The 14,886-nt window shown below is 34.2% G+C and overlaps 1 protein-coding gene across 1 annotated transcript; it reads right to left on the bottom strand.

The window, feature by feature from the left end:
• Positions 1–336: 336 nt before the first annotated feature.
• Positions 337–9,469, bottom strand: LOC149936320 (epithelial sodium channel subunit beta-like). Its single transcript, XM_090153658.1, has 10 exons — positions 9,416–9,469; positions 9,233–9,372; positions 9,063–9,157; positions 8,292–8,452; positions 5,553–5,654; positions 5,366–5,492; positions 4,668–4,746; positions 4,531–4,593; positions 4,378–4,453; positions 337–516 (listed from the first exon to the last, which is right to left on the bottom strand). The coding sequence occupies exons 1-10, from the start codon at positions 9,467–9,469 to the stop codon at positions 337–339; spliced, it is 1,077 nt and encodes a 358-aa protein (XP_090009784.1).
• Positions 9,470–14,886: the final 5,417 nt, after the last annotated feature.

Below are 14,886 nucleotides of genomic sequence, written 5' to 3'. Positions count from 1 at the left end.
AATTGTAATGTTAAATGAATGTATTTGTACTTTTTCTGACCAAGAAAATACCTCTGTATCTTTAAATAACTCGGGTATACATGTAGTTCGTAAACCATAAAGTCAGACATCTGGCTACGCGTTCATGTTTTAACTGCTGTTTTCCGAGGCAAACTACCGATACCATAAGTTTATCATAAACATAAGCCGATACCTACATCAAACGTCCGAGCTAACGATACAGAGCTCATGAAGCGAATAAAATTTTCACAAAAATAATTCAGAATTTATTAAACTTTTATGAGAGTTATGACACAAAACAATTTTCAAAAAAATTCGAACAATTTGAGAAATGCATTAATGTTTGATGTGAATTTTCGAGACTTTAGAAGTGAGAAGAATGTTGCTGTTACTCTTCTTCCTGGTCCATTTCAAGAGAGCGACAGCATTTAACTTGAGCCATAATCCAAAAGAGTAAATAGAGAATCCGAGCCACATTCCTGTTATTCCTCCGAGGTAGCTCAGAATCTCCACCATCTGTTAAGAATGTTGAGTTTAAATGTTAAGTTTCAAACTACTTTTTTTAAAAGTACAAGACGAATAGTTAAGTTAACAGTATACTGCATTAGAATATGGGGATCTTACCTTCAATATGATTTTCGCGAAATTACATTAAAATATAATATTTTAAAATAATCAAAATGTAATAATAAAAAATAACCAAAATATAATAACTAAGAATAACCAAAATATAATAATTAAAAATAACCAAAATATATTAATTAAAAACAACCAAAATATAATAATTACAAATAACCAAGATATAATAATTAAAAATAACCAAATGTAATAAATTAAACAACCAAAATATAATAATTAAAAATAACCAAAATATAATAATTAAAATAACCAAAATATAATAATTAAAAATAACCAAAATATTATTATTAAATATAACCAAAATATAATAATTAAAAATAACCAAAATATAATAGTTAAAAAAAATTTAATTAAAAATAACCAAAATATAATAACTAAAAATAACCAAAATATAATAATTAAAAATAACCAAAATATAATAATTAAAAATAATCAAAATATAATAACTAAAAATAACCAAAATATAATAATTAAAAATAACCAAAATATAATAATTAAAAATAGCCAATGTAATATATAAAATTATATGCAAGAGACACGGTACTTCATGGCTAAAATTGTTGAATTAAAATTTTTTTCATTACATTTAAATATAACGAAGAAGTTTTATTTAAACAATTTTAATCATGAAGTATCGTGTTTCTTGCATAATTTTAATAATAATAATAATCAGCTAAGCTAATACCCAAGTCATCCAGCGACCTTTAATGCCTTTAAATCAGGTGGGCGGGTTACAATGTGTAGGAGGCAAGCCCTACATGTCACGCGAGCTAAGATTTTTATACAAAGTATTTTAGCCATGACTTTTAAAGCCTTCAATGTAAATGATAACCAACAAGGCGTTCTCGATTTTTTCGACCTTCAAAATGACGCTTTCGACCTTTAAAATGGTGATCTTCTTATGAAAATGTTTATTTCAAAATAAACTAAAATCTTATAGTAAAGCATAACAAGTTTATAATGGGTCTTCAAAATGGTGATCTCAACCTTTAAATGGCGATCTTTAGAATCGGCAATTTGGGTGCCCCAGCAGCAGAATGTCATTGGGTGTATGCGAGGGGCTAACCACTCTTAGAAAGTCTGTACACCGGATTACGCTTAGATTAGCACTGCCAAAGCCAGGGACTTAAAAGATTACGCGTAATCCCATTAGTACAGTCGAAGCTACGGCTCTGTACACCGATTACGCGGAGTGATCAGCCCCTCGGGTGTATGTAGCGAACAAAGAGATTTTCGCAACGAGGCTCGAAATTTACCACCTTAATGTTAATTTTTATTTATCTATAAACGATATATTATCGATGAACGTTTTAGAATATCAATTTTTTAATGAGCCAGCAAAAGGACATGTTTCAAGCGAATAATATTAGCGGTATAGTATGATTAAAGGAAAAGTCCAGGTTGGGTAAAACTTGGGTCTATTTCAAAGATCATGTTTAAATATACTCAAAAATATCAGCCGTAAAATGGTATCTTTTTTAATGACGAGAAATTAATTTTTAAACGAGCGAAATTTACCCGCCAAGTGAGCTGCCATTTTATTTCGCGGTGACGTTTTAGGACTTGAATCACGCGCTGTTCGCGCTATAGCAGGCTTTAACAGCGCTCTGTTCCCTGCGCGCGCTTGCTCCGCGTGAGGTCTGCGGAGGGAAGGCGAAAGAAAATGGCAGATCGCTTGGCTGGTAAATTTCGCTCGTTTAAAAATTAATTTCTCGTCATTAAAAAAAGATACGGCTGATATTTTTGAGTATATTTAAACATGATCTTTGAAATAGACCCAAGTTTTACCCAACCTGGACTTTTCCTTTAAGTGTTCTCACTCACAAGGAGACATTCCGAAGTGTAACCCATTGATTTTGTTCAAACTCGGGGGATCGATTGGTAGACCTTCATGTAAATTGAAAAAAACTAAAGTAAAAATGTTTTTGACAACAAAAAATTTAAATTTTCACATTGAAAATAACATGGAATTCTAACTCCCTGTGTAAAATTTAAAAAAAAATCAAAATTTTTAAAATGCCAAAAATAAAAACAATTTATCATCAATTGATCAATTTGAACAAAATTGGTGAAAATTAAACAAAATGGCTAAAATTGGAAAAAGCTTAGAGAAAATTTAAAAAAATACAAACATTGAAAAAATATTTCGAAATTGTTTGAGATAGATAATTTTTTCAAAATTGAAAAAAAATTATTTTAAAATATTTTATCAAAAGCAGTAAATTTTATCAAAAACTATTATTATTGATAGGAATTGTTTGAAATTGATTATTTGTGAAATATCGGAATAATACATAGATAAATTGACGTATTAGAGAAAAAATATTTTGGTCAATTTGGTCAGCAATTATCAAAATTCGAATTTATAGATCAAAATGGACAAAATTTTAAATTAAAAAACCATACAAAATGACAAAAATTTTGCAAAAAATCTCAAAATAGTTTGAAATAAAATATTTTTATCAAAATTGATAAAATTGAATAAATTTGTATCAATTTGATCAAAAGCAGTAGTTTTGATCAAAATTGAAAGGAATTATTTGATTGAATCGGTCAGAATCCCATGTCATTTTCAATGTGAAAATTTAAATTTTTTGTTGTCAAAAACATTTTTTTGTTTGCTTAAATACCCTTTAGGATTTTTCAAGTTACATGAAGGTCTACCAATCCCGGGGGGGATATCTCCTTGTCTATTTCTGGTTTAACCAATTAGCGTGATTTGAGCATCCACTACGATGGTACCAGAATTTTCTTGGCCTTTCCCGTGATAATTAATTATTCAATTAAATAAAAATATATCGCTTTAGAGTTATAAAAGATTGATAGACATGCACGATATATTCCAAACAACAGAGTTTTTAACATTAAAGTCTTCATCAGAGATACAAAGACTTGACCAATGAATTGGGAATAATACTGCTAGAATTACAATTACGATTTCGGCTGCCATGGTTTCGCGGGACCTGTTCTGATAAGACTGTACGAAATTCATCTTTATAATTAGGCGGTAGCGCCATCTATATTTTGTAAAGTTATATGGCTAAAAATAAATAATTATTAGCTAACTCACCGTAACTTGAGTTAAAAAGGATCGTGTTGACAGAATAAAATTATTTTTAAACAACTTCAAAGGTTTGTTTGTTACGAGAAATCATACATTTCAATTTCGCATCAGATTCGCGAAAAAATTCAATTGCAATATAGTTGCCACCACTAGAGACAGATGCCGCCACGGTAGAACGATAAAGTTGAATAAGTCTCTTTATTGAACGAAATTGGTCCCGCGCCAGCCAGATTTAGTTGTACCTCTATTTATTCCCAACTCAATGGACCTGACCAATGAAAATGTAGAACTCCGTTTCCTAGATTCGAATTCAGAGAGCTTTCTGATTGACGGTTTTGCAACGAAGCGATTACCCACTTCCGGGACGTGATCTCCGAAAAATAGGCCTCCATCGGTTGCTGTAGAGCGCTATCTATAGTTGGTTAATATTGAGCTAATGTTTTCGTAGTTCCAGCAGGAAGTGGGTAAACGCTGTGGACTACGTGCGAGGCAGTGATTTCGAATATAGGATGTCTATTTTATCTTTCACCTGAGGAAGACCTTTGGGTCAAAAACACATTTGGTTATTGCGGGCCTTCTATACCCAAATATTTTTAAAATTTCATCTACGCTTGCCCTCTTTAAAACTTTTAATTGATTAATTGAAACGTTTTATATAATAAATTTATAATTACCTCGACTTTGGGTTTTTGCTCAAAAAATGTGTGTTCTTCAAAAGTAATTTTCAGCTGGCTAACATCATTCGGGGTCCTGCACAAATAAAACTTAGTAATTCGGAAAAACAATTATTTTTAATTGCAAAAAGAATTGTTTATATTGAGACTCACGTTGCGGCCTGATCCATATGTTCGAAAGGTTTGCTCACTAAGGTCAGTACGTAGGTTTCACGCCTATTTAAGTATAAAATTACGTTTATTAAAATTATTCAAATAGTCCATATTTAATTAAAATTTAAAGGTATTACTTGCAAGTCGGTGGGCATTCCTCGGAACATTTTTTCGTGAACTTTTGAGGAACCGAATAGGTATTGCAATGTTTATTTTCTAATTTTTGAAAATAAAGTTATTTCATATGGAATACAAATTTAAAATATTTAATATATTAGGAATAGGTTGATGAGGTATAGATTATGATTTGTATAGCCTTTGTTGGTTCAAAATCCCTTTCAGAACTTGATTAAAAAAATTTAAATAAAAAAATCCATTTTTTTTTCCCAAGAACTTTCAATGAAAAATCCTTGAATATCCAGTTGATTTTAAATGGTAAATCCCGCGAGAAAAAATTCAGGTTTTACAAAAATCTTAAAATCCTAGATTTTCTAACCCATTGCCTTTAAATGTAAAGTCCAGGATTTAAAACATTGGAAATCCTGGATTGTATATCCAATTGACAATGGAAAACCCTAAAACGGAAATACAGGATTTATAAAAAAATAATAGATTTTCTGTCAATGCCTTTAAAATGGAAAATACGGAAAAAAATCAAGGATTTACAAACATTCAAGAATTCTAGATTTTATCTCCCACTGACTTTAATTGAAAAATCCAGAAGAAAATCAAGGATTTATAAACTTTCCAAAATCCTTCATTTTATCTCCCATTGACTTAAAAAAATAAAGGCGGTAAAATATTCGAAGGCTGAGATCCAAATATGATACTTTACCAGTAACGTTTGGGTTTTTATCCATGTCACACTTCAAGTGGAAGTCCCATTCGGGAATCACTGACATGTAAACCAGACATCCGCATGTGGACATCGAAAGACGACGCGCGCATGAATAAATACAATTCTAAATAAACAAATTTGGACGTCGTTAGTGTAAATAACCACCTGCGATGTCGAAACTTACTTGTAAAGAGATGTGGTTTGAATTATTCGCATTCCATCGTCGTTGATAGTTAATGCAGATTAACTTTCGGTTATATGGCGTCGGTAACATAATCCAAGTGAACTTTAACACAAAAGGTAATTGATTAGGTTACTTGTCGAACGCTGTGATCATTAATGTATTCATCTCAACGATTAGGATAGGAGGCACTTCGTTATTCTGACTTTCGTCTGTTTTGATAAGCAACTTTTTGAAACTTAGCTAGTTTTCCTTCAAATTTAATTTGCCAATATTTAATATACACCTTTATAATTGATCGAAAATAGGTAAAATATTAGTAGATTTGTAAAGGCACTTATACATATAGTCAGTTGCAGGCTAAGAAAGACAAAATAAATAGTACAGTCGGCGCAAGGATACCTCAGACCATTTCCGACCAGTCGACCGCGCGTAATTTAAATTTGACCACTTTACGGTCAATTTCAAATTTCGTGAGTTTCATCGTTTTTTCTCCCCATCTAGGAACCGAAATTGGAATCTATTTTTTTAATTTCATGTTGTCATGAGTTTAATTACTGAATGCAGCTAAAGAAGGTTCGATAATTGAAACTCCAAATATTTTAAATAGCCCAAGAGGTTACTATAAAAAGCATGATAAAGGTTTATTGTTAACAAGTAAAGAGAAAAATATAATTTTAAACGTCTATATCTCATTAAGACAACGTTACCCCCAAGAAAGCGTGGTAACTATTTTCAAAGAAACTGCCGATTTAACTGGTAAGACGTAGAAATAAATTTACAAAATTAAATAATTATACATACTATTTTAAATTTAAGAATGATAGGAATGCCTTATCTTTTAAATTTGCTCACCACCACAATTATGAAATTAAAAAATTAAGATTCCAATTTCGGTCTCTAGATGGCGCTAAAAGACGACAAATAGAGCAAAATTCGAATTTGACCGTAAAATGGCCAAATTCAAATTTCGCGCGGTGGAATGACCGGAAACGATCTGAGGCATCCTTGCGCCGATTGTACTATATATTTTGTCTTTCTTAGCCTGCAACTCACTATAGAATAAGATAAGACTTAATGAAATTCTACTGATTGTATAATACAAGTTTTTATTTACTAAAATAAAAACGTTTTATTATACAATCAGTAGAATTTCATAAGTCTTATCTGAGGTAATTTATTAACAGCAAATACCTTCATTTATAATAATTAAGAAAAATAATTAAGAATTACCAGTTAATAATAATAATAATAATATCAGCTAGGTTAATACCCAAGGCACCACGCTATGATAAAATAAAGAACTACAGAGCCATAAGAAAAACCTGGCTGTAGAATGTTGACTGTTGTGCCAGTTCACTTGTAATTGTTATGGAGGTTTTATTTAGGTCGAATCTGTTTACCCATATTGCTCTCACTCTTTTTTATCAATAGCGTGGCGGAATGAATTAATTTATTAATAGTTAAAAAGAATGAGTATGTAGATATTTTTTAGCGTTTCTCCACCTCACGATCTACCAGTATGCTCCTCCCCTAAAATTTCAATCAAATCGATCCGCTTGCTAATTGGTTCTCTAAAACTGACGAGGATGATGTGCTTGGGGAACGGCGATCAAGGGGCCGCGGATCTCGGAACATTGTCGTTCTTCCTTAGTATAAATAAATAGATTCTTGGTCGCAGAAAGGAAAGTATGTGGTTTTCAGCCCATTGATTATGGTAGTATAGTTTTCAAGACACTTTGAAATATGTGCAATATAAGTAGTAAGAAAATCAGCGTATGTGACCACGGGGTATCGATTTTCTATATGGTATCGACGGGGTATCGATACCCTGTAATAAAAATAGAACGGGGTATTGTTACCCTATGGGAAAATAAAACGGGGTATTGTGTGACGACTTTAATCCCGACTCCTAACTTACAGACTGCGAGGGTGTCCCAACCAAACAAACATACGAGCCGACACTAAATATCATCTACAAAAAGGGTTACACACTGTTTGTTAATTTATCCCGGGTTTCTATTCGCGTAACCACCACTGGTATTGGAGTTAGCGAAGTATACTTAAACATGGGTCAGTTTTTGTCTAGGGGTATGAATATTTTTAGGTTTATACTAAACTGAAAACGAGACTCTGAGAGGACCAAAATATTTAATAATATAAATAAGAAGTATAATTAAAATTAAACGTTACGAAAACAAACATAATTGGGTAGTTTTCAAAATTGTTGGATTTCCAAAGCGATCTACGTCCTTTAATAGTTTATTTTTGCACTTTGCACGTTAATATTCGTGATTTCGCACTTCTTTTCACTTCATTCACTTAATTTTTACTAATAATTCCAGCCCGTCGACTTGTAGGTCCAATTAAATGTTCATATTCGTGACGGGACAATTCTTTCCACTTCATTAGCGAAAGAATATCGATAACCCGTTCTACGATACCCCGTTCTATTTCTAATAGGGTACCGATACCCCATTATTTTTCTCATACCTGGGTATCAATACCCCATTCTATTTTTCTTATAGGATATCGATACCCCGTCGATACCATATGGAAAATCGATACCCCGCGGTAACATACGCTCATTTTTCTAAATACTAATATAACGTAGTTTTTCTTTAAATGTCTTTGAGAACAAGCTTATAAAACTGCAAATAGTTTTCTTTTAGATTGAGCATGTACGCAACATGAATCACGCGAAACTGATAAAGCAACGACTGGCGTGAATCGTGAACTCACTTTGTGAATACTGATGTCGTAGCTCGTGTTGGGTTGAATGGTATTGAAATTCTGGGTGATGTCCGGTATCGAATGGGGACTGGATATAGTGATTTTAGCTCCGGGAGTTTCTGCAGGCTCGAAATGGTATTGGTATTTGATTTCCAACCAAACTTCTAGACCTGTGCCAATTATAATGTTTTCGTAAATGAAGTTTGCCTGCCACACTGTCTACGAATATTAATTCCTGAGCAATAGACCAATTCAAAAACTGATTAAAGGGAAACAAATATTTAGAGGGCAATTATTCGAATGCCTTTATTTAGATTAGATGGCGTCCATGTAAACCTCTTGGTGAAAAGGCAATAAGTACTTCAGATTTATTACAAAAAACATCAAACGGTATTTTAAGCGAACTATTATTGCAACACTAATAACAAAATTTCGCTGTAAAAGGAAAAAAAAATATTACATTTTTCGCAGTCTTTATTTAGTTTAAATTTTCAACGTTTCAGACTGTTGGCGCCATCTGGGTAAACTTCGCTTACGTAACATTCACCCTCTTATGGCCAGTGGCGTAGCCAGGTTTTTGTTTCGGGGGGGGGGCACACCTTTGAAAAAAAGTATTAAAATAAAAATATTTGTACATACTACTATACGTTTTGGGGGTGGGCATGTGCCCCCTGTGCCGCCCTCTGGCAACGCCACTGCTAATGGGGTTATCCCTGGAAAGTATCTTATCTTTTCCAAATGTGTACTGATCAATCAAAAGATTTTCTCTACTATAAATACCTTTTGATCTGTAACAAAAGTTTGCGTCTTCGTCGAAATCGAAGTTGTACGTTCTACACGCGGTGTAGCGCCCAGAAAAGCTGTCTACTATGTTTCTGCATACAAATCAATCACTTAAAATCAAACTTTCATGTTCAATTTTATTTTCTTAAATAGAAAAAATAGCATACTTGCACAAAGAGTGATTTTCATATCCATCATTTTGGAGTTCTTTGCAGGTATGAAAGATTGAAAATTTCTGATTGTTTTCGCTCAGACGAAACATTTCACTTGAATTAATCAGTCGTAAAACCGAATATATATCCAAAGCCTGTAATTCAAAACTTCATTGAGCTCTTAGTTTATATATGTACCTTTGATAAAGGTAGTTGCAATTTGCCAAGTATTATATACGAGGGGTCGGACATTTGTACAAAATCCCGTACACTTCTCACGAAATCTCCGATGAAATCGTAAAATCTCTGACTAAATTTCAAAATCTCTGACGAAATCGCAAAATCTTATGAAATCCCGAAATCTTTGACGAAATCGCGAAATCTCTACGAAATCGCAAAATCTCTGACTAAGTCGCGAAATCTTAGACGAAATCTTTACGAAATCGCAAAATCTGTGACTAAGTCGCGAAATCTCTGACGAAATCGCGAAATCGTGAAATCTCTGACGATGTTAATGTTATTATTTTCTTATATTAACAATATTTAAAAAAAAACAACCAATTCCTAATGTTCCAAAAACGGACAAACGATCATTCGAACAAATGAAATTCGCCAGTAAAGTTAACATAAATTGAACGACTAAATCACCAACAAAAGTCGTGATAAATTTTTCGGGCAAATGAAATACGTTTTCGGACCTACGATCCTGTTTTCCGGCATTCGGACAAATGATCATTCGGACATTTGTACCACCGTTCGGACGAATGAAATTCGAACAAATGTACCCAAATCCAAGCGATTACTTTGAGATTTTAGAAAAGATACTTACAAAATTTGGAGTTCTATATGTTTTGGTGAATTTTCCTGGATTGCAGTACGCCATTCCATCTCGGTAGGGGTTTTGCTTGCACACTATATCCCTCCTGATTCTAAATAGTTAAAAGTATCATCCACATTATAATAACATCTGTTGTTTTTATTTTATTTGCGATTGTGATCTGTTTGCTCGTCTATCTGATTAGCAGGGGTAAGAGATGTGTAAAGTCCCCGCCAATGGGGGGATACTTGGCGATAGGAACGGGACAACCGAGGCGGAGGATTGGTGGTCGTCCTCCAAAAGCCATCCACATCATTTGCCTTCAGATGCTTGGGATTACAAGACTACGCCACTTGTCCCGATCAGAATGTGTTTTCAATGTACAAAAATGACACAATATAGAGGAAAACACATTTAGTTTTTCAAAGATAAAATTAATTAATTTAATATACACTTTTAAAAATAAAGGTTTATAAAACGACAAAATTTCGATTCGCGTTTTCGCATGGAGTCGGCTTCGATTTCCGATTTGGTTTTTAAATTCTTTAATAGAAATTTTAAAGTGACGCAAAGCGGCAAATGCCTCGCGCAAATGTCAGTTTCTAAAAATGCTCAAAATCTTTCGGCCCTGAGAGTTCGGCTATGTTCGTCCCAACCCGCAATACACCCGAAATAATCTCCCTTTCCGCCTCGAATTTCGGAGGGGGGGGGGGAGGGTTCGTACGGGGTAGTTTCAGAAGGCCTGTGAGTTTCGGAACCGGGTAGGTGGGGGGGGGGCTCTCTCGGCGTACGTTAGTCCCGTGGCCTTTATGCATCAGCCATTGGATACAGGAGGTTTAAAGGGGTACATGGTTGAGTTATTTGTGCGGGGAAAGGTGTACAACGGAAATTCTCGCATGGAGAAAAGGGGGAGGAGGTACCACGGTAATTATCACATGGGAAAAAGGGGGAGGTGGGTACCACGCTAATTATCACATGGGAAAAAGGGGGAGGAATGGTAATTATCACATGAGGAGAAGGGGGAGGAAGGGCCTTACTGGGGCGGTTCTACTATGGGGAAAAGGGTACCACAGTAATTATCACATGGGAAAAAGGGGGAAGTGGGTACCACGGTAATTATCACGTGGGGAAAAAGGGGAGGAACGGTAATTATTAAATAGGAAAAATGGGGAGGGGGTACCCTGGTAATTATCACATGGGGAAAAGGGGGAGCAATGACCTTATTGCGGTGGTTCGACTATGGGGTAAAGGGTGCCACGGAATTTATCGCATGGGTAAAAGGGGGAGGGTGCCTTACTGCGGTGGTTCGACAATGGGGAAAAGGGTGCCACGGAAAATATTCCATGGGAAAAAGGGGTTGGGTGGGCGTACTGGGGTGGAGTGCCTCTGAACACACAACTAGCTGAGAAGCCCGCCTTTAAGGCGGGCTTCTCAGCTAGTGTTTAATACTATAACATTTAAGGCATTGAAAGGGAAGTACATGTACCACTAAGACTAATACTTTTCCAGTCCTAGTGGTAAATGTGTAAAAAAGTTGTTTTTACATTTAGTTATTTTTCATACACATTTAATTCCTTTGAACGAAGAAAAAATTAAATGAACCAATTTCGAGACTAGTATTTGAATACTACGTTATTTCCTTTTTAAATAAGGTTTAAATATGATTTGCGGCAATACCCTGAATGGTCTTAAATATTGGAAAATGTTTTAAGCACTTCAGAGGTCTTTGAAGAAACGTTTATTTTTAACAGTTTTTATTATTATTTTCGGTCATGTAACCACTTTTTCCGTAGGTCTACTAACTGCCTTCGTTGGCAGAACTATGCCAAACGTTAACATTAAGCTAATACTTCTATTACCACGACATTACTAAGGATAGGAGGATATGTTAAATCATGAGGTCATGAGTTCATTTAAAATAAAATTGAATTATTAATTGATTAATTTAAACATTGAAATTAAAGATACTCATCACTGGCTAGTTGCTGAAACCTAGGAGCAACAAACACAGCACTGCCCACAAGGAGAACGCAACCCGTCAAAAGCCGTGCGTTTTCTTGTGTACATTTTTCATTGGCTAGACGCTTTAGCGCCTGCTGCCGTCGGAAGAGGAAATATCAAAAATTGTCTTCCCCCTTTCCGTAAAACGTTCAGTGTAAAGGCTCGTCCAATGAATTTTGGAAAATTAAAGGGAAGTTTGTAGGAAAACAGTTAAGGGATTTATTGGGAGTATTTCTCTTAAGAGCTCTTTGGAAAATCAAAGGGAAGTTTGGAGGAAAACAGTTAAGGGATTTATTGGGAGTATTTCTCTTAAGAGCTCTTTGGAAAATCAAAGGGAAGTTTGTAGGAAAACAGTTAAGGGATTTATTGGGAGTATTTCTCTTAAGAGCTCTTTGGAAAATTAAAGGGAAATTTGTAGGAAAACAGTTAAGGGATTTATTGGGAGTATTTCTCTTAAGAGCTCTTTGGAAAATCAAAGGGAAGTTTGTAGGAAAACAGTTAAGGGATTTATTGGGAGTATTTCTCTTAAGAGCTCTTTGGAAAATCAAAGGGAAGTTTGTAGGAAAACAGTTAAGGGATTTATTGGGAGTATTTCTCTTAAGAGCTCTTTGGAAAATCAAAGGGAAGTTTGTAGGAAAACAGTTAAGGGATTTATTGGGAGTATTTCTCTTAAGAGCTCTTTGGAAAATCAAAGGGAAGTTTGTAGGAAAACAGTTAAGGGATTTATTGGGAGTATTTCTCTTAAGAGCTCTTTGGAAAATCAAAGGGAAGTTTGTAGGAAAACAGTTAAGGGATTTATTGGGAGTATTTCTCTTAAGAGCTCTTTGGAAAATCAAAGGGAAGTTTGTAGGAAAACAGTTAAAGGATTTATTGGGAGTATTTCTCTTAAGAGTTGTTTGGAAAATTAAAGGGAAGTTTGTAGGAAAACAGTTAAGGGATTTATTGGGAGTATTTCTCTTAAGAGCTCTTTGGAAAATCAAAGGGAAGTTTGGAGGAAAACCGTTAAGGGATTTATTGGGAGTATTTCTCTTAAGAGTTGTTTGGAAAATCAAAGGGAAGTTTGTAGGAAAACAGTTAAGGGATTTATTGGGAGTATTTCTCTTAAGAGCTCTTTGGAAAATCAAAGGGAAGTTTGTAGGAAAACAGTTAAGGGATTTATTGGGAGTATTTCTCTAAAGAGCTCTTTGGAAAATCAAAGGGAAGTTTGGAGGAAAACAGTTAAGGGATTTATTGGGAGTATTTCTCTTAAGAGTTGTTTGGAAAATCAAAGGGAAGTTTGTAGGAAAACAGTTAAGGGATTTATTGGGAGTATTTCTCTTAAGAGCTCTTTGGAAAATCAAAGGGAAGTTTGTAGGAAAACAGTTAAGGGATTTATTGGGAGTATTTCTCTTAAGAGCTCTTTGGAAAATCAAAGGGAAGTTTGTAGGAAAACAGTTAAGGGATTTATTGGGAGTATTTCTCTTAAGAGCTCTTTGGAAAATCAAAGGGAAGTTTGGAGGAAAACCGTTAAGGGATTTATTGGGAGTATTTCTTTTAAGAGCTCTTTGGAAAATCAAAGGGAAGTTTGTAGGAAAACAGTTAAGGGATTTATTGGGAGTATTTCTCTTAAGAGCTCTTTGGAAAATTAAAGGGAAATTTGTAGGAAAACAGTTAAGGGATTTATTGGGAGTATTTCTCTTAAGAGTTGTTTGGAAAATCAAAGGGAAGTTTGTAGGAAAACAGTTAAGGGATTTATTGGGAGTATTTCTCTTAAGAGCTCTTTGGAAAATCAAAGGGAAGTTTGTAGGAAAACAGTTAAGGGATTTATTGGGAGTATTTCTCTTAAGAGCTCTTTGGAAAATCAAAGGGAAGTTTGTAGGAAAACAGTTAAGGGATTTATTGGGAGTATTTCTCTTAAGAGCTCTTTGGAAAATCAAAGGGAAGTTTGGAGGAAAACAGTTAAGGGATTTATTGGGAGTATTTCTCTTAAGAGTTGTTTGGAAAATCAAAGGGAAGTTTGTAGGAAAACAGTTAAGGGATTTATTGGGAGTATTTCTCTTAAGAGCTCTTTGGAAAATCAAAGGGAAGTTTGTAGGAAAACAGTTAAGGGATTTATTGGGAGTATTTCTCTTAAGAGCTCTTTGGAAAATCAAAGGGAAGTTTGTAGGAAAACAGTTAAGGGATTTATTGGGAGTATTTCTCTTAAGAGCTCTTTGGAAAATCAAAGGGAAGTTTGGAGGAAAACCGTTAAGGGATTTATTGGGAGTATTTCTTTTAAGAGCTCTTTGGAAAATCAAAGGGAAGTTTGTAGGAAAACAGTTAAGGGATTTATTGGGAGTATTTCTCTTAAGAGTTGTTTGGAAAATCAAAGGGAAGTTTGTAGGAAAACAGTTAAGGGATTTATTGGGAGTATTTCTCTTAAGAGCTCTTTGGAAAATCAAAGGGAAGTTTGTAGGAAAACAGTTAAGGGATTTATTGGGAGTATTTCTCTTAAGAGCTCTTTGGAAAATCAAAGGGAAGTTTGTAGGAAAACAGTTAAAGGATTTATTGGGAGTATTTCTCTTAAGAGTTGTTTGGAAAATTAAAGGGAAGTTTGTAGGAAAACAGTTAAGGGATTTATTGGGAGTATTTCTCTTAAGAGCTCTTTGGAAAATCAAAGGGAAGTTTGGAGGAAAACCGTTAAGGGATTTATTGGGAGTATTTCTCTTAAGAGTTGTTTGGAAAATCAAAGGGAAGTTTGTAGGAAAACAGTTAAGGGATTTATTGGGAGTATTTCTCTTAAGAGCTCTTTGGAAAATCAAAGGGAAGTTTGTAGGAAAACAGTTAAGGGATTTATTGGGAGTATTTCTCTTAAGAGCTCCTTGGAAAATCA

This window comes from Leiobunum rupestre, chromosome 7 (genome assembly GCF_980474605.1).
Source record: "Leiobunum rupestre chromosome 7, qqLeiRupe1.1.hap1, whole genome shotgun sequence".
In the NCBI taxonomy this organism is placed as follows: domain Eukaryota; kingdom Metazoa; phylum Arthropoda; class Arachnida; order Opiliones; family Sclerosomatidae; genus Leiobunum; species Leiobunum rupestre.
Note: the sequence above shows the minus strand (reverse complement) of the source record. Positions and strands in the feature narration are given on the sequence as shown.

What these genes read in the sequence shown, in the direction of transcription:
- LOC149936320 (XM_090153658.1), bottom strand. Translation starts at nt 9,469, where the DNA reads ATGTCCGACCCCTCGTATATAATACTTGGCAAATTGCAACTACCTTTA. An exon ending in TAAAAACCCAAACGTTACTG is followed by an intron (nt 4,747 to 5,365) that starts GTAAAGTATCAT and finishes TTCAAAAATTAG; the next exon opens with AAAATAAACATTGCAATACC. An exon ending in GAATGCCCACCGACTTGCAA is followed by an intron (nt 4,594 to 4,667) that starts GTAATACCTTTA and finishes ATACTTAAATAG; the next exon opens with GCGTGAAACCTACGTACTGA.